The sequence below is a fragment of the Drosophila suzukii genome, chromosome X, assembly GCF_043229965.1.
Source record: "Drosophila suzukii chromosome X, CBGP_Dsuzu_IsoJpt1.0, whole genome shotgun sequence".
NCBI lineage: Eukaryota > Metazoa > Arthropoda > Insecta > Diptera > Drosophilidae > Drosophila > Drosophila suzukii.
The window spans coordinates 4,970,081-4,988,425 of record NC_092084.1 but is presented as its reverse complement, the minus strand read 5'-3'; the positions used below and the strand labels follow the sequence as shown (position 1 = coordinate 4,988,425).

The 18,345-nt window shown below is 42.6% G+C and overlaps 6 protein-coding genes across 7 annotated transcripts; 4 read left to right on the top strand and 2 right to left on the bottom strand.

Annotated features, from left to right (window-relative positions):
* On the bottom strand, positions 1-2,873 carry APC4 (anaphase-promoting complex subunit 4). Of its 2 annotated transcripts, none has more exons than XM_017081229.4 (6): positions 2,647-2,873; positions 2,326-2,568; positions 1,860-2,259; positions 1,628-1,798; positions 1,402-1,564; positions 1-1,347 (listed from the first exon to the last, which is right to left on the bottom strand). In XM_017081229.4, the coding sequence occupies exons 1-6, from the start codon at positions 2,756-2,758 to the stop codon at positions 118-120; spliced, it is 2,319 nt and encodes a 772-aa protein (XP_016936718.2). In that variant the 5' UTR covers positions 2,759-2,873; the 3' UTR covers positions 1-117. The 2 variants fall into 2 exon arrangements, with proteins under 2 accessions (XP_016936718.2, XP_016936717.2); XM_017081228.4 differs by having other exon boundaries at positions 1,622-1,798; positions 2,647-2,872.
* A 512-nt stretch (positions 2,874-3,385) lies between these two features.
* Positions 3,386-4,906, bottom strand: HP1b (Heterochromatin Protein 1b). The gene has a single exon (XM_017081777.4). The coding sequence runs from the start codon at positions 4,789-4,791 to the stop codon at positions 4,069-4,071; it is 723 nt and encodes a 240-aa protein (XP_016937266.1). The 5' UTR covers positions 4,792-4,906; the 3' UTR covers positions 3,386-4,068.
* A 232-nt stretch (positions 4,907-5,138) lies between these two features.
* Positions 5,139-7,338, top strand: LOC108015361 (U3 small nucleolar RNA-associated protein 6 homolog). Its single transcript, XM_017081776.4, has 4 exons — positions 5,139-5,322; positions 5,381-5,684; positions 5,748-6,932; positions 6,994-7,338. The coding sequence occupies exons 1-4, from the start codon at positions 5,231-5,233 to the stop codon at positions 7,219-7,221; spliced, it is 1,809 nt and encodes a 602-aa protein (XP_016937265.1). The 5' UTR covers positions 5,139-5,230; the 3' UTR covers positions 7,222-7,338.
* A 382-nt stretch (positions 7,339-7,720) lies between these two features.
* Positions 7,721-14,555, top strand: LOC108015380 (protein snakeskin). Its single transcript, XM_017081799.4, has 3 exons — positions 7,721-7,931; positions 13,901-14,018; positions 14,086-14,555. Exons 1-3 carry the CDS (start codon positions 7,890-7,892, stop codon positions 14,298-14,300), a joined length of 375 nt encoding a protein of 124 aa, XP_016937288.1. The 5' UTR covers positions 7,721-7,889; the 3' UTR covers positions 14,301-14,555.
* LOC108015381 (protein snakeskin) lies at positions 7,938-13,894 on the top strand. Its single transcript, XM_065867740.2, has 2 exons — positions 7,938-13,148; positions 13,216-13,894. Exons 1-2 carry the CDS (start codon positions 13,091-13,093, stop codon positions 13,431-13,433), a joined length of 276 nt encoding a protein of 91 aa, XP_065723812.2. The 5' UTR covers positions 7,938-13,090; the 3' UTR covers positions 13,434-13,894.
* Positions 14,556-14,798: 243 nt separating the features above from the next.
* Positions 14,799-16,470, top strand: LOC108015379 (acylphosphatase-1). The gene has a single exon (XM_070997756.1). The coding sequence runs from the start codon at positions 16,009-16,011 to the stop codon at positions 16,318-16,320; it is 312 nt and encodes a 103-aa protein (XP_070853857.1). The 5' UTR covers positions 14,799-16,008; the 3' UTR covers positions 16,321-16,470.
* The last annotated feature ends 1,875 nt before the right edge of the window (positions 16,471-18,345 follow it).

Here is an 18,345-nt window from a genome sequence, read left to right as displayed (position 1 = left end):
TATTTTAAATCAATTTATCGAAATGTTTAATTATTTTAATAAATAATCCCACATAAATACATTTTATTTGATTTAAATTTAACAGAAACCAGACATTTGGCCTCGATAGCACGAGGACTACGCATCTGGCTTCTCGGATTCAGCGACGCCAGCCAGCACAGACTCCTTGCTGATTTCCAGAAACGAGGCCTGCGACATCTCGGTGTCGTCCTCCTCCTCCTCGATTTCCATCTCGAAAATGGTCATCTTCCGCTTGCGATCGGAGAGAACGGTGGCCACCTTCCTGCTGCCCGAGACGGCTAGCATGTCGCACAGACCGTCCAGACCCTTGAAAGTGGCGCCATCGACCACATCATGGATGCTGTGCGTCACAGTGGCGTCCTTCAGCTTGACCAGCGGCCCCATTTGGTGCTGGGTGCACTGGTTCCTCGCCGCACTCAGCGAGAATTGTATAAAGAAGCTATGCGGACGCATGCCGGAAACTGCGCTCGTGGACTGGGCGAGAATCGAGAGCGAGGACTCGTTGTAGAACTGCAGGTCGACGAAGCGCAGGTTATAGAAGTCCTCGTGAGCGGATGAGAACATTCCCGGCTCCAGTTGAATCCTGGTGCAGCGCACCAGGCCATCGCCCGCACGACTAACCTCCAGGATCATGGCCTCCTGCCAGCTGATGGTGCAGGCCAACATATCGCTCCTGGATGCCTCGTTCACGTAATAGCTGCACGTCACCAATTCGCGATCCTCAAGCCCTTCGCCGGGCTCCATGGGCGGCAGGTCGTTGCATATTACAGCCGAGGAGAGCTTGAAACTCCCGCTTATGCTCTCTGTAGGCTTATGGAACACCGCATCGATGGCGTTGAACATCTTGTCGCGCTGTTGCACGAGCGACAGATTCTTGTCGTGCGGCACAAACAGTTTGCATTCATTCAGGCACTCGTTCTCGGCCACCATCTCTTCCCACAGCTGACTCGGGTCCCTGGTGTAGGGCTGGGTCAGATATGCATTGTCCAGATACTGACCCACTCGCTCCAGATTAAATTTGCTGCGAGCCGGTGGTGGCGTGTCGGAAAGCGGCTCCACATCGTCCTCCTCATCGCTGCGGTCGTCCAACTCTGGCTCCATGGAGCACAGAAAGTCGGCCATTGCTATGTTCTCCTCCTCGGTAAGCACCAGGTCGTCGGGAATCTCCTGATGCGACAGACGAAGTATCGTGAATATCATCCATGCGTGGAAGAGCTTCATGTCGTACACCAACGTGTCAATGGTTCGCTGCAGTTCGTGGACTTTAAGGACGAAAGCTCCACAGGCCCGCATCGCCTCGTTGGCCACATCGGGAGAGATGAGAGACTAAGGGAGAGACGGTGAGATAGGGTAAACAAAATAAATGCATGGAATACCTACCTCGAAGAAGTGCGACATGCGACCGAATCCCGCGATCGTGTTGAGGAAATAGAACATGTTGACGGCCGATCCGTTCAGCTGCTTGAACACCAGGCCCTGTAGGTTGCTCAGACTCAGGTCCACCGAGTTGGCGATCTTCTTGAAGCCCTTCTCGGACAGAGTCCTAATGATGTGGGGGGATGAATGAGCATGTGGTTCGGCCAATAGGCGGGCAACTCACTCGAACAGAAACTCTTCTACCTCGAAGGTAGCGAATCCGAAGACGTGCAGCTCCAGGAAGTGAGCCGAGATCAGTCCATAGGGCTGGGAGTTGGCGTACTTCGTCAGCTTGTTGTCCATCTCCAGCTGCACGGTCTCCCAGGCCTCCGTCAAACATTGCTGCGTGTCATTTATGTAGCTGTGCGGAGAACAAGGGTTTACAATCGGTCATAACACGGCTCCCTGAGCAAAATATTTACTTTTTAGTTTCCAGAATGTGGGCACAATGCGTGGCCAGTTCCAGCATGGGTGCCATGCACTCCTGCAGCACCTGGTTGTGAAAATGCAGCATCTTAAGCTCCTGCCCGTCTCTCAACAGAGCATATATGGCATTGAAGTCTCCATTGAGCCGCACATCGTACACATCAAACTGCTCTGGATGCAGGATGTGCTGGGTGAGATCAATGCTGCCCGCCTGCAGGGCTCCGAGGAGCAGTAGGTGCACCTTGCCGCTGCGCATGATCACCACCAGGAAGCAGGGCGATCCTTTCGGAAAGGACTTTTGGTCCAGTGTTTTCAGGCAGGGATCGATGTTGGTCAGCGGCTGCAGTTTGGGCAGGAACCTTCTATGCTTGTCCTTGGCATTGCAAGTGTAGGTACCTGTAATTGTAAGAAAAGTCTTATAAGATCGATGGTCCCCAATTACAGAGTGCGATGCCACCATACCTAGGTTCTCCTGCGAGTTGATGGCTTTGCTGAAGTAGACCTTCTTGATGTCGTCCTCGTAGATGAGACCCGAGATGATCGTCTCACTTTCGGCGTCCAGGAGCGCCACCTTGCCGTTGCTGTAGCCGACGGCCAGGAGGGTTTCGTCCATTTGCCAGCTGAGGGAGCGCACCCGCACATCCTCGCCGGGAGTGGGAAAGGTGACGATCTTCTGCCAATTCAGACGCTGAATGACCACCTCGCCTGGCCAATTGGGAAAGGGAGACTCGCGTAAGTCGCTCTACTCCTTGGGTTTCCAGATTCTCCTTCACAGATACTCACCCTTCTCCGTTCCGTAAGCAATGAGGTCCATCTTGTTGTTCCACTCCATGCGCTCCACAATGCAGGACATGTTGCGGGCGCCCAGCAGCTTCATGGAGCTCGTTTGGGACATCTTTCCACGCTAGGATTTGTCCGCGGCACATCAAAAATTGAAATCAAATAAGTTGGCTTTGTAGTTTACACTTTGCCGGTGCCTATCGAAGGTCTACCGATTATTGTCTGTTATCGATAACGTAGAGATGAGCGGAAAAGAGCTCGATATTTAAAAAAAATGGTTCCCTTACATTTAATAAGAATGTGCAAAGCCTTTAAGGTTTTTCATTATAAAAAAAAACATTTCAAAACGAAAATGTTAATGTTTGTATGGAGTGGGCTTTCTCAAAAGTTAACCATTTAAAAACTACTGAATTGATTGTTTAATTAAACTCTATATTGCCAGTGAGAAATACATGGTAAAGGTATTTTATTATGTAAAAAAAATTTCAAAACACAAACATCTTGGTAATGTCCGTATGTTGTGAGCTTTCCAAAGGGTGGACCATTTCAGACCTATATAAAAAACATTGAATTATTTAAATGCGTATTTAAACTCTATATTGCCAATGAGAAATACATAGTTAGGGTTACAGAAATCTAAAAGTAGAAAAGAGCTGTATTAACATTTAATATACTTTTTTGCTAACTTCTAAAGAGATTTCCATAAAAGCTCAAGTATATACAATCATTCTTAGTATCAATATTTAAGGTTTTTACTAATGCTTGCGCATCAATTTTTTATTCATACAAATGCTTGGTTTCTTAGGAATCTACAAAGTGTAAGGTTTTTGTTTTTGAACAAATAGTTACAACTGAAAATGAAAAGTTAGTTTAGGCAAAGAATAAAAAACGAAGTAAGCTGAATTAAGAGATTACAAGGAACTTAACAACTGCCTTTCGTAAAAGTAGATAAAAACCTGGCCATTAAGGAGCCAAGTGGGCAGCACAATTGGCGTCTTTTGATTTCCACAGGGAAAGATTGCCAATTGTACAATGTGCAAACTTTATAACTTTACAGTGGTAAAAAAATGGTTTACGGGATGGTCAGGATCCCTAACTTAAGCCGATTAATGCCGCTCCCCGTACATCCTTTGCTACATACACATACGGAAAAACATGTACGCCAGGACAATTGTATTTCACACTTCGCATGTTGTGCTCCTACAACTTTCAGGGGATTCGAAATTAAAGTGATTAAAAAAAAAGTCACATTTCAACTTAAAGATTAAGTATGTACTACCGCGGAACGAATCTCCGCCTGAACTTCAGTTAATCGATCGTGTTAAGCTTAAAGGCTACGCTACCAAATATGTATATATCGTATGTTTGTTAAGACGGCGTGTATGTATGCACACAAGCGGGTAAGTCCGGAACAGCCATCCGCAACTAGTCGTCGGCGTCCGGCTGGCCGTTGTCCAACTCGCTGCTCTCCTCCGGCTTGGCGTTCTCGTCCTGGTTGATGCTGCCGACGGGGCTGGCAGGTTCGGGTTCCTCCTCGTCGCCGCCATCGGCATTGCTGCCGCCGCCGGTGGTGCCCACGCTGCCGGGAGCCGTATCGTCGCCGGCGCCACTGCCTCCGGCAGAACCCAATCCCCCCGAGGAGACGAGATTGCCGGAGTTGCTGTTGCCATTGCCATTGCCGCTGCCCGTGTGCCAGGTGAGGCGCTCCTCGTAAAACTGGATGACCACCTGGGGGCAACGGATATTGGCCAGCTTGGCGGGCACCAGGTCTGCGTGGTCGCTGCCCTTCCACTTCATCAGGAACATGAGGTGGCCGGACGAGTCAGTGGCGCCCAGGATCTTCGATGGCTCCAGGCCGCGCTCGAAGCCAATCAGCTTCTTCTGCTCCTCGGTGTCGTCCTCCAGGAAGCTCTTGCGCTTGCTGCGGATGGAGTCGGGCGTAGAGGAGGTGGACAGGCGCTTCTTGGTCTCCTTCTTGTTGTTCTTCAGCGACTCCTCGAAGTTGGCTATCAGATCGGGGCAGTCGAGATTCTCCACCGGCTCCCAGGTGTTCTCGCTGCGCGGATAGCCCTTCCACTTCAGGTAGTACTCCGTGCGCCCGTTCACCGTCCGCTTGTCCTCGACGCGTTCCACTGAGAATTCGGCCATTGTTTTCCGTTTATTTGTCGTTTAATTGCTTATTTTTGTTATTTTCTTGGCGTCCCAACACAAAATTTATTTATACGTGATTTTAGGCGGCGGAAGAAGAAGAGCTAGAGATGCACAACTCCTGGGCTCCGATCTATCGATAGCTATCGGTAGCGATGGCACAGCAGGTGCTCTTTGCAGGTTAAAAAAGATTAAACGAAAAGGTACACAGAAAGAACAGAATTACTTATTGTTTTTTTTCTTATTAGATACATTTAATTACAGAAAAATATTAAAACTTATTCATTATTTGCACCATTCAAATTGGTTATCAGTGCCACCTCTAGCTGCTATCGATAACTGCCTGCTCACAATCGATAACCGGCCGCTGCGTTGCACGTGCGCTTGTTTTTAAAGAAATAAACAATTACCAAAAAACACTTGACTTAAACTAAGCAAGATGGGCGAGTTCATAGCTGAGATGCAGGAGCGCCTGCTGCCGGAGTACGAGCAGATGAAGAACTACAATGTATTCACAGCAGACCAGGTCAGGTGAGTGGTTCACCCAACTTTCCAGTCTGGGCGACCAACTTATTAGCCATTCTTGCAGAGAAATCGTCAGCCGGCGCGAACGCCTTTTCCTGAAGATTAACAGGAGCCACCAGACCATCACCGACTACCTGGAATTCATTCTGTACGAGAAGCACATGCACCTGACTATCGAGGACAAGGAGAAGAAGATGCACGTGAAGCTCACCGGTCTGAAGACCTCCATAGCCACGCGGATCATGCGCCTGTACAGGGAGGCCCTGGACAAGTTCACGCACGACAGACGGCTGTGGAGCAACTGGATCAAGTTCAGCAAGAAGTCAAATCCCGTCGAGGTGGCGGGCATCTACGAGAAGATGCTGCTGGTGGGTATTTGCCGGCCTGCTCACTTTCGCTGATGATGCACTAATTCCCTTCCCACACTCTAGTACCACGGCGACGTGCCGGACTATTGGGTGGATGCCGCCATGTGGCTGTACGAGTACAATCGCCTCAACATCGACCGGGTCAAGGACATCCTGCTGCGCGGCCTGCAGCGACATCCCGATTCCGCGGCCCTCAACAAGTGCTTCTTTGACATTATGCTGAAAGAGGCTGCCCTGGGCAACGACGAAAGGAACCTGGCCGAGAACACGCTCTCCGAGCAGGACATCAAGCTGGAACGCGTAGAGGCAGTCTACCGCAACAGCATGGCCAACATCACCCAACTGGACTACTTCGTGAAGCTCCTCGAGAGCTGTGAGGATCACCAGGAGCTGACGGGCAAGCTGCAGCGCCTGATAATCGACGACATGCAGGAGAAGTTTCCGCGAGAGCCAGGCTTGTGGGACCTGCTGGCCCAGAGGGAGCTGCGGGGCTTTCATCTAGGCGACTTGGAGGACGAGGACCTGGACACCAGCGATGAAGAGCCGGCCAGCAAGAAATCCCGCTCTGTAAATGCCCGCTCGCTTAAGCGACGCATTCAGCTCTGCGTCACGGTGTACAAATCGGCGGTGGAGGAGCTGCAAACGCCGGAGATGTGGAATATGTATCTGGATGCCATGCTGGCCCTGAATACCGATGGAAAGTCGGAGCGTATCCTCAAACAGCAGTGTCTGGCGGATGCTCTGCAAGCGGGCCATCGCTCTCAAATGATGGGGGTGAAACACTACTCCATTCTGAGGAAAATGCTTTGCACTGCTCCGGGTGGAAGGGAGGCGGCGGTCACCATTCTCACAGAGGCCCTGAAGAACGATTCGTCCGTGGAGATGCACGAACTCCTGTTGGCCACGCACATCCAGAGCGACAGTGAGCCACTGATCTATGAGATGTTCAACAAGATCCAGAAGAGCATGGGCAGTGAGGCGTTGCCGCTGTGGCGCAGTGTCATTCTGTACTATAATACCCGGCAGGACCAATTGGGCGCACGCAGGCTGGACGAGATCTACGGCCTGGCCTGTAAGTCCGCGTGGCCGGAGTTTGCCGAGCTGCGGTCTGATTACATTCGCTATTTGTGGCGGGAGCGATCCATCGAGGAGGCACGCAAGGAATACGCCAAGCTGGCCATCCAGCCGCCCATGTCGCTGGCGCTGCACCGCCAAATGGTCCAGCTGGAGTCCAGTGCGGCAGTTCTCGTAAGTTTAAGTCTTTTTTATTTTAAAATGTGTATTTACTTGATGAACTAATCTTTCGTAGGACCAGGGCAACCTCAAGTACTGGCGAATGTGCTACGACTTCATGGCTTGTTACTTTGGCAAGACAGAGCCGCGCGTTTGGGTGGAGTACCTGGCCTTTGAGCGAGATCATGGCGAAACGAAGAACATCGCCCTGCTCACCCAGCGGGCCATCAGCACCCTAGAGCCCCAATACGTCGCCGCCTTTGAGGCGGAGCGAGCACTCGCCTATGTGGGCGCTTCTATATAGTTGGTTGAAATATTGCCAGTTTATATCTAGGTCAACTTAGGTTAAGAAACCATTTTTTGAAAATCTGTTTTAATTATTTTCGTAGTGAATATAGAATTTTTAAGATAATTTATAAAAGCGATAGTTTCACTTTCTGGTTCTTTCCAAAGTAGGTAAGGTAAACGTCGTAGAAATTAGTTACTGGTATGCATTCATCATTTATGTGTATATCTGAGGTATCTTGTAACTTTTTGTAATGATTTTTAAAAACATATTAGTTTTAAAATACGTTTTACAAAAGAAACGGTTGCCTTATTCAAAAACATTGGTTAAAAGTCCATCATAAATAGTTAAAACTTGTGTAATGTTCCAAGGCAATATCCTTTTACTTGTTGCGCCGGCGGATGTATCCATAAATCCGAGCTAATTGCGTTTTTCGAAGGTAAACATGGGCATTAACTTTGGCTGGGTGACGCCGCTGCCTCGGTCGCCATCGACTTCGCCGCCGACGTCGACGCCACCGGAGCTTTGGAAGCGAGCGACGACGACGCTTCTGGCCAGTTCACTTGCGTACTCCGTGAAAACAACACGCACCAGGAATCCACCGCACTACCATTATCCGATCTGATCTGATCTGATAAAATCCGATCGAATTAAAGCCAACGAAAGCGAAATCTCAATCGAGCGCCATGGAGTTCAACAATCGCCTGTTGCTGAAAATCATTGAGCTGGTAAGTAGTTCAATTACAAATTTGTGCATCTTTGAAGCTTGATGAGGTCAAAATAAATATGATAGGATAAATCGAGTTTACCTTATTTTAAGCTTGTAAGTCATAAAAATAGATAAACTTTCATGTACGATTAGTTAAATATTCGAAAGATATCGGGCATTTTAAATATTATAAATGTAGTCATAAACTAGAGAATCCAGTTATTTTGAATATTACAATTTGGTTTTTAAAGTGTAAAATCTGATCAGAGTGATTTTGGATTTGATATTTTCTTTATAAATGGCTATACTTGTATAAAATACACATAAAACACTTTTGTTTTTAAAATGGTGTGTTTAAAAATTAAAAACTTCCCTAGAAATATTTATTTAGCCTAAAATCAAGCGTTTAAACGTGCTTCTGAATCAATTTTATATGTGGCAGCTGCGCTTCGAGCTGAAAATGCCAATTGTTTACAATGCTTTTATTTATTCCCTATTTTCTGTGAGCGTCTTCTTTTCAATCAATTTCCTGTTGCGTCTCTAGAGTTTCTGTTATTGTTGTCTTTCGAGGCCCATACCATACCATAATACCCGGTCTTGAAAAAGGGCAACCGGTTTTTTGGGACCACAACAAAACACTATGACTTCATTGTTTCTGTTACTTTATCCCCTTGATTTTTTTTGGGTGCGTAGTTTTTGGATTAATGCGTGCTCTCGGCTCAATGATGTCATGACCTCACCCCTCCTGAGTTTTATTTTTTTCGGGGTTCCCAGCGGCAAGATACGCCCATCTGGATGCCGACATTAGATCATTCTTTTCAAATTATCTATTTATTTCCCTATTTACAAGGTGCGTTTAACTAAAGTTAATTGGCTTGTAAATTGTTAAACAAAGTTGCATGTCGGTATTTTAAATGGTCAGGCTTAGAGGGTTATTTTTAATGTATAGCTAAGTTGTCAATTTATTATATTAGTGTCTATGATCCAGGGTTTATTTTTGGTCCAAGCGCAAATGACATCATTGCAGCGATTCTGCGAGCTTAAAAGAGAGCAGTTCTAAAGATGAAACTGGAATAAGTGTATATAACAGAAGCATATATACCCAAACAGCTTGTCAAAAAGCTTCTCATTGAACGTACGAGTATATAAAAAGATATGAGGCGATTTATCATAATTTATTATAATCTATAAGGTTGTCTGTCTGCCCTAATTAATTGAATTCGCATGACATGATTTTTTTTTTAAGTTATATATTTCACAATCAGTTGTTAGCCATATGAGTATTTTTTAAGTATAATTAATATTTTATTGAATGATTTAATACTAAGTCTTCCTTATATTATGAATGGCGTATTGAGAAAGTTCTTATCTCATTTCAAAGGCATATTGACATATTTATTGGAGAGTAATCAAAAGTTTGATTACTCTTAATGAGACCGGGTGATTGTATACCAGGAAAGTTTATATACAAATATCTGTTTACATTTCTGAGACATTTGCTTTATCTCAGGCTTGCTTACTTTAAGAATTGATCAGCACAGCAATCAGTCAAACTGATCTGAACCGAAAAACATGTAAAATAAGCATTTGTGACTTCAATTATATTTTCTATTGTAAAATATTCACTTGCTTTCCTTTCTTATGAACTAGACCTTATTACATTTTGGAATTTCCTTCACTTCTATCTTAAAACGAGTATGTTTTTGATAACCCTCTTTTACATTCCCTTGTCTGTAAGAAATGCTGTTGTTTTCCTGAGCGCACTTATCACCAAAGAATAGCAAATAAGAAGTGTTTTTAAGTACACATATGTTCTTATTATAAGATCATCATTCGGAATGTGCCTGATACTCACTGATCTTGAGCTCGGCTCCCGGGAAATGAGTCAGCTGCGACTCATTCCGATGATTACATCACTTCGAAGCGACCCACTTGTTATATTGTAATGCGGATCATGTCCGTCCATCCCATCCGACCCAATACGATCCGATCCGAACTAAACACACCCTCTTTATGGGGCGGGCGTGCAATCACGTTCGCCGATTGCACTAACTAATCGGCGTTGGGTTAGAAAAACAAAAAGGAAAATCCACTCACAGGGGAAATTAAAATACACTTTAAGATTATGACTATCTTCCCAAAATATACGTTCCAAAATGCCAAACCGAAATACAAATATAAAATTCAATTCTTTACATTAATACCTTTATTAATCATTATAATCATAATCATCATAAATTGAAGGTTAATGAAAATTTTAAAGTTTAAAATATAGTTATTTAGTTTAATAAAAAAACAGCTATCAGAATGAAGACATTTCAAAGACATTTCTAACCAAATTGAACTAAAGTAATACAGCTATTTTGTTTAAGTTAATATAATTTAATGATTATGATAATGATGATGATTTCTATCCAAATTAAACTAAAGTAATACAGCTATATGGTTTAAATTAATGCAATTTAATGATTTTTTAAACAAAATTAAAGTTAAAATATATTTGTTTATAATATAATCAAAGATAGAATGTAAAACAAAAGAGCCACTATCAGAATGAAGACATGTCATAGGCATTAAAAGTTTAATCAAACTAAAGTAGTAGATCTATTTTCAAAATGTGTTCGGATCCGGTCCAGGAAGACCTTTTTTTTCGCAGTGCAGCTAGCCACCGCAGCTACCTCGATGACATCATCGTGCACATGGCCGAAAACGGTGGGAAATCTGGCACGCATTACGCATACGCCATGTGCGATCGTCGAAAGGTCGGTTGCATTGGGTAAACAATCGAATCGAATGGCTGTTGGCTAATTGGGCCCTGGCTGTTCCCTAATTATCTGCCATAAGCATATTTTATTTTTGGGCAAGAGTGAAAATCAATGGGCAAATAGCACTGCTCAAATATTTGTCTCCTGGGTGTGTGAGCTGGCGGGAAAGATAAAAACCCGACCCATTGTTTGCCCTCGACAATTTTCGCCCCTCGCTGAATTCCGGCAACTTGCTCGTAAATATTTTTACGGGCTAATAAATGCTTTAACTGCAAATCGGGCAGGCGCATTTTCTGTTTATTTTGCTGTTGGTTTTCCTATCCACCGTTTTCTCGCAAAATTTATTTAATTGATTCGTGTTTTTCCCCCCAATCCTCCCCCCAAGTCAATGGCATGTCAGGTGGCCGAATAATGAATGGCCCATACTAACAATATCAATTGAAAAAAGGAAAAGAAATAAAATTGATCTGCGGCTTTGCCGATGGTTTCTTGGGTTCATTTTTGTCAAAGTGCGAGTATTTTTAGCCTTGTTTACTTTTCTGGGGGCGTGGCCTGGGTTTTCCCCAGTCAATTGCAAAAAAAAAACGAAATAAATAAAAACTTGCCAAAGTCCAGGGCACAATCAACTGGTGTGAATATAATTTGTAAATAATACCGCCCATCAGAAGTAAACAACTCTTAGTCATACGGAAGCACATATCATAGTTCAGATAATTCCAGGAAAACGGTTATTTTATTTTCTTATTATAAGCCAAGAAAGAATTGGTGGAAATATTATGTGGCCAAAAGCTATTTAATGGTTTTTCTATGTGGTTTTATATTATTTCATAACTATTTTATGAAATTAAACTGTTTTAACACAAGGTCCTTGCTATTTCTTAAGGTTTTCTAAGGAATCTATTATATTAATTTCCTTTAAGTTTCAATGAAGCCCAGTGGGAGACTTCCTTTACGATTTCTTCTTATTGAAATACATAAAAACAATCTATAAATCAATTACTAATAGGTTGTTTCCCAATGCTAATGGGATAGAAAACCACATCTATATTGCCGCACTCCCAGTATATAAGTCGCTAATGGGCTTCCGAATTTCGCGATTACTTGGGTGTTAGTGTCGTTTTCGGGTTCGTATGCCCCATCTCCAATTTCGGGGCGTGACAATTAAACAATAAAGAAGAGTCACACATAAAATAGGTATAGATAAATGGCAAATGAATGTAACAATCGGTAATTGTTGACACAGGAGGTGCCTTCCCATATACATAGTTACCTACTTATTCCAAAAACCAAACGAACCCCATACAGTTCCATAAACAAATTATAATTTATGGGGAAGAGCTACCGCTACCGCATTAAGATACGGATATGGATGTGGCATTTGTTTACTTTGCTAACCCCCTGTAATGACCTAATGACCTATTAGTGGCCTCCTTGCATTACAATGTCAACACGGTTGACCCTGCATCCTGCGCTGGAACTTTTCCGCGAAACCAATTAGCGGGGTCGTCGCCTAATTGATTGATTGCCAACGGGTGTGTCACACTTAGCGATGGCCCACTGTCGCGTATTGGCCCTCGATGGCTCGTCAATTTGCCGCCCGGCAATATCGGAATAATTTTCGTATTTGATAACCAAATGGGCATGTGGGTGTCGAATTAATTCCGCGGCTTTTGTCGCCATTCTGCATGGTGATATATGATATATAGAGTGCTTTGTGGCAGCTCAAGATGTGACAAGCACATTAAATGATGAATTTTATTTATGATTCTAGTTAGCTACGTGTTTGTTGGGGAAACCCCTTCATAGAAAAAAAAACTTCGGGTTTTAGATCATCCCTCCGTATCGTAACTCCAGAATACTTTCTGTATTTCTACTTATGTTAATATAATTGTTACATTATTAATATTATATTATTAATTCAATGTAATTGATTTGTTGATTTAGCAAACACGCAAAAACCTAAAACAAAGAAGGCAGTACAGAAGCATATGGCCAGAAATGAAATCCATTTAGTACTTGTCGCGGTTAAAATTATCAGGTCGCTTTTCCGACAGCTTTTTGTACCAGCCCAAAGTGATTTATTTTGTTTTTGATAGGGTCGAAAAGTATTGGGGAATGATTCACGTGTATGATTTGAAGATTTTTAGACATATGATAGATAGAGATATAATGGGTTTTTCTGTTGAAAGAGTATCAACTTTGTAGATCCTTGCTTTATCTGATAGATCTGAACTTGCTATTCCTTCTTATTCCTCAACTTCCTGACTATCTTTCTGTTTGTCCGTTTCTGAGTCTGTGTCTGAGTTTGTCCGTAACATTTGTTGAGTACCAAGTTCTTAACTCCCAGGTCTTTATCGTCACGAGCCTGATCCTGATTGAATGCATTTCGGAACTGACCTTTATCAGACAGGCGATGGTGGTCTATGGCACTTTAATCGCCTATCTTATCACCTGCCTTATATTGGCATCAGGTAAAGCTCTATTCCTGGAACTCCCCAATGCGTATCCTGTTCAAGTGGCGGAAAATGTGTTTTCCAGGTCATGTGGGTGGAACGGTTGTGGACAAGCGCCTCGATATCCTCTTCTCGATCGGCGGCTTTGTGCTGTTCGCGGCCTCGGGCACCATTATCCTGGACCAGTGGCTGGGACACTGCACGTCGCAGGAGGAGAAGGAAGTGCTCCTGGTCGTCGGAATCTTGAGTCTGATCAACGGGGCCATCTTCGTGGGCGATATGTTCGTTGTGTTGGGCTCTTGAAATAGTTGCTTACACTCAAATTGTTTATAATATAAAGTATTTTTTTTTATATTTTGAAAAATGAAAATGAATTTATGAAATATAGAGAGTATATAGACAAGATACGAAGAGAAAAGGTAGTATAAAAAGCCATGGTTTATATTGTTTCTAATTAAAGTCCCTTTTTTTATAGTTAAATACATAGTTATTGTGCTAATAAATTTTGGATTGTAAACTGATATAAAAATGTGTTATAAGAATGCCTTTCTAAGTATGGTGAATTTGTATTAATATATAAAAAAATCACCCATGTATATGGATAGTTCTAGTATTGGCATCATCTTTAGCCCTCAAAACTAGTACTATAAGATCCATAGTTAGTTTTAGTTTTGTAAACAGCTCTAACACCCCGTAAATAGAATATTAATATATTTATTATAATAAACCCCTCTAATGATATCCCATATATCATTTTTCACCACCCTCAGGCCATTGCCATCGCCTGCATTGTTTTGTACGAGACGGTTGGTAACATGACCTCTCATCCGGTGATTGTGGCCGGAGCCATCGGTGGTTACACGGTCATCTGCGGCGTTCTGCTGATCGGTGAGTGGTGCCAAGTAGTGGATATAAGTGGTATCCTATCGTAACCTTTATTCCAAACTCTTTCAAGGCCATGTGATCAACTCGCTGGTGGAAAAGCGACTGAATGCTCTGTTCTCGCTGGCCGGCTGCCTGCTGTTCGTGGCCTCCGGAGCCCTGGTCATCGATGAGTGGCACGGCCACATAAACACCGACAGGAAGCGCCAGGCCATTGGAGCCGGATCCCTGATGATCATCAATGCGGCCGTCTTCCTTCTGGACACCCTCTGCATCTGCCGGACGTAAAGATCGTTCCGTTCGTGCATCGTGGGCCATATGCCCATATAAATATGTATTTTTTTTTGCAAATCGAATAACTCGTCTTGAGAAACAAACAAGAATCTACTGTATATGTTAATGTTTTTATTTTTTTTTCTGTTTTTTGTGTACCTCTACAAGCATTCTAGATATTTATACGTGTCTTAAGCTAATCTCAGATAAACGCACGCAGATTATTTACAGGAACCCATTAAATATATATATATGCACATATACATACCAGCTATCTGTGGTTATAATATGCTAAGCTCACAACATCTGCCCATGCCTTACATCACCATAATTGCCCCGATCCCCGATCCACTCCCCTTCCTGGGATAATGGGCCGTAATTGGCCAGAGGGCTGAGTTTCTGGGAAAGAGTGGCGGGCCTGACGTCACGTGCCAACTGTTGCAAAATTCAGCGGACTCCGATTCAAATTCAAATTCAAATTCCGATTCCGAACCTCCCCTCCAAAGGGTTGTCAACTCCGCCGCTTTACGTCATTCCCACAGCCATCCAGCAACTGGAGGGCATTACCTGGTACTCGTACCACGCCATCTCCATTTCTGCTTTCTCACTTTCCCAGAGCAAACTCATCCCAAAGTCAAAGATCTTAGCGTTCGTACTTATAATAATATTAGCAAGACGGGACCTTCGTCCATTGAACTATCTAAAAGTTGTAATAACACATTTGCTATCTGAAAGTTATAGTATAATATTTGCCATCTGAAAGTTATAATATAACATTTTCCATCTGAAAGTTATAATATAATGCTAGCTATCAGAAAGTTTAACGTTTAACATTTGGTTTTTATCTTTTTAACCAATTTAAAAGCTACATTCATCTTTAAATTGCAAATTGTGTGTAAATGTAATATTTTTCTTTTGATTTAATAATTATATTTTACTTAAAATTTATCCCCAACCATTTGTGCTATCAAAACCTTACTGTTAAACTATACTATATTTTTTTAAGGAACCTTAGAGTGCTACCTATGTGTTGTATCTACTGCAGAGCATTCCGTATTCGTTGCTTTCGCCTGAGGGGGAACTCCTTCCTTCTGCTGCTGTGTTGTTGTCGTGTTGCAAGCTTATTACAATTAAGCAATTTATTTAATTTCTAATTATTTCTTATCATCCGCATGACAACTCTGTGAAAAATTATATATAAACCCGGCACGAGCAGACGGAAGGAGGTGCCTGTTTTGGTGGAAGAGCCGAGGAAAAATAAAGTCGAGATAGATCGCTTTTAGCCTGGTCGCAGATGCAAAGATACGGAGCTGCCGAGATACAAAGATACAGATGCACACATACGTATACCGCCAAAGACTTGAAACCGCCTTGTGATTTATATTTACTTTTGTTTATATTTTAATGTGTGTATTTTTTCCCGCTCTTTTTATGTTTTTTTTTTAACTATTTCTTATTGTACTTAACCTTTTTGCTAAGTCTTCTGAGAGGTCTTAATTTCTTTGCTGCTCTGGGAAGAATGTAACCTGCTGTTGTGGCTGATTTCTTGCGGCGATTATGGTACACGATAATTGGCCGCAATTACCATCGGAGCTGGAAGTTCAAAGTCAGGGTAATGGGGCGCTGAGATTTTGCCGTCAAGTTCAACGAGCATTTGGGGGGCAACAAAAAAAATTACATCAATATATATACATACCTTTTTTGGCAAGAAACTCCAGTCGAAATGGCCAACAAAAAAGAGGAGATCTTGGGCTGTGACTTTGAGATCCGCGGCAAAGTTCCGAAAGAGGCCTTTGAACTGTTCGCAGTGGCCCAGGCCAAAACGCTGGGTCTCCGGGGATTCATCACCCAGGTCTCGGAGGAGAAGTTCAAGGGTCGTCTGGAGGGCGAGGGCAAGGTGATCGATGCCTTCAAGAAGCTAATCCTGGCCGCCGCCGAATATGTGCAGGCCATCAAGGAGTTCATCATCAAGAACCTGAAGGTCATCCAGGAGTACACCTACAAGACCTTTGAAATCAAAGTGGAGCAAAAGTAAACCCTCCAAAATTTAGAAATCAGGCTATTAGACTAAATATTTGAAAAGCCATTAGGTTTTATTTAAAATTTGTAGCGATTAACAATTATAAAGTATTGCCTCCCTCCAAAAATCTTTTTTTTTCGCCTTACGTTGCCATTTTATAAATGTGTTTAAAAACATTTTAGCTTGGTGGCTTAAATAAAAAAATGAATAGCTTCACAAATCGTATTGTTTTATTTCTTAGCTTACATTATGTAAAAGTTAAAAAGAATACCCATGGTCAACGAAATAATGCTATTCTAAGGCGAAGAATACGACAAAAGAAATTGTGAAAGAGAAGAACCTGTAGGAATTTCCATGGGATCATTATGAATTGAATGATTGTGCTGATGGCTGATTTATGCAATTCCCCAAATGACCCATGAGTACTTTTTCTCCGCGACGGCTTGTTCTAGGGCCGATCGTGACCAATAAGCTAATGATGTCCGCGGAGGGGATAACCTTGTGGCCATGGCCGATCGGACATCATCAAATCGCATGCCTCGGATCCATAGTGCTTCGATGTTACCGGTTGCTTGGCATGCAAATCGGGGACATGATCGCCGCCCGATCAACACGATCGGGGTGTTCCAAACATACTCCGAACATACGGCCACGGATGGTTATTTATGCACTCGCGGATACCACTGCCGACTCACCAGCCGCCACTCCACTCAGATAATGTATCTGCAATGATATATGGTCGGCTAATCTATCATGGCCCAAGCAACGTTACAATTTTATGGGTCAATTTGCGGACGGCCATTAGCAGAATGTGTGTATGTGCAACAGGTAGCTGGCCAGGTATATCTGTGGGTCTATAAGCTACACGGAACAAATTTGACAGACCAGTGGATCCATGATAGTTATTTATATTTTCTTATAAATAATTAGAAACAATTTTCAATGCTGTGGCTTTACTGGATTAGCCAGTGCATTGGCTCCTAGATTTTAGGTGATATAGATAAATAGGATTAGTTAGTTTATTATCTTAGCAAATTGATCAAAAATTGGTATATCATATGACCCAGATTAACAGTGGTTTATTTTTTAAAATCAATTTCGTATCAATATATACCCTGTAATCAACAAAGTTTTCTCGCCGTGTATCTATGCATTTAAGGAACGGACTCGACCCATATGCGAAAAAGCCGCAAAATTGAGGGAAATTAACCTAGGCCTGCTGCGGTCGCCTAGCCTCGAATATATACGAATCCGAATTGGAATCCAAAATCCGAATCGGCCGCTTAATTGCAGCGCCGTGGCAACGCCAGCAAACCGGAAAGAATGGCGACAATGATTGCCAATCGGATTTGGCCGCAATCAGTGGTGACTAAACTTAGGCTTAAAACAGATAATACAAAAATGGTAAGAGCATGAAAGTAAGTAAGTAAAAATAGTAAATCGGTTGTTTTAGTTTTAAAGATTTAAGACTGAAAGTAAGTCATAGCTTTTTCGAAAAAGATCAGTAGGTTTTATAACGTAAGCGCCGTTCTCTCCTGCGCATGTTATCCATCTTATCTTATTTTAGAATTATTTAAACGGTCTTATGTGTATAAATAAGTGTATAAATGTCAAGAAAGTTTACAAATTAATTGAATTAATCATAAAAAATGTAATAGTTTTAAAGTCTTAGCTAGAACTCAGGTTACACATGATGTTTATCTAAAGTGAGGGTTAAAAATACTCCTCATTTCAAATAATTTACTGAAAATGGTTATAGTTTCAAACCTGAGCTTAGGGACCTTAAACATTGGATATATAAAAATGTGTAAAAAAGCTAAGACGTTAGCGCTGATCGGCAGCGTGATTTAAATTTATAAGTTTATACTATTGCAATGTCAAGTAAATTTTAAAGTTTAAATTAAGCTTAAATTAACCATTAATAGTATAACGTTTTTGAAGACTAACCCAGAACTCAAGTTATACATTACTTATTTCCCAAGTAAGGGTTGCAAAAAATACATCATTTAAATTTGTTTAAATTTAATTTATTGTTATAAT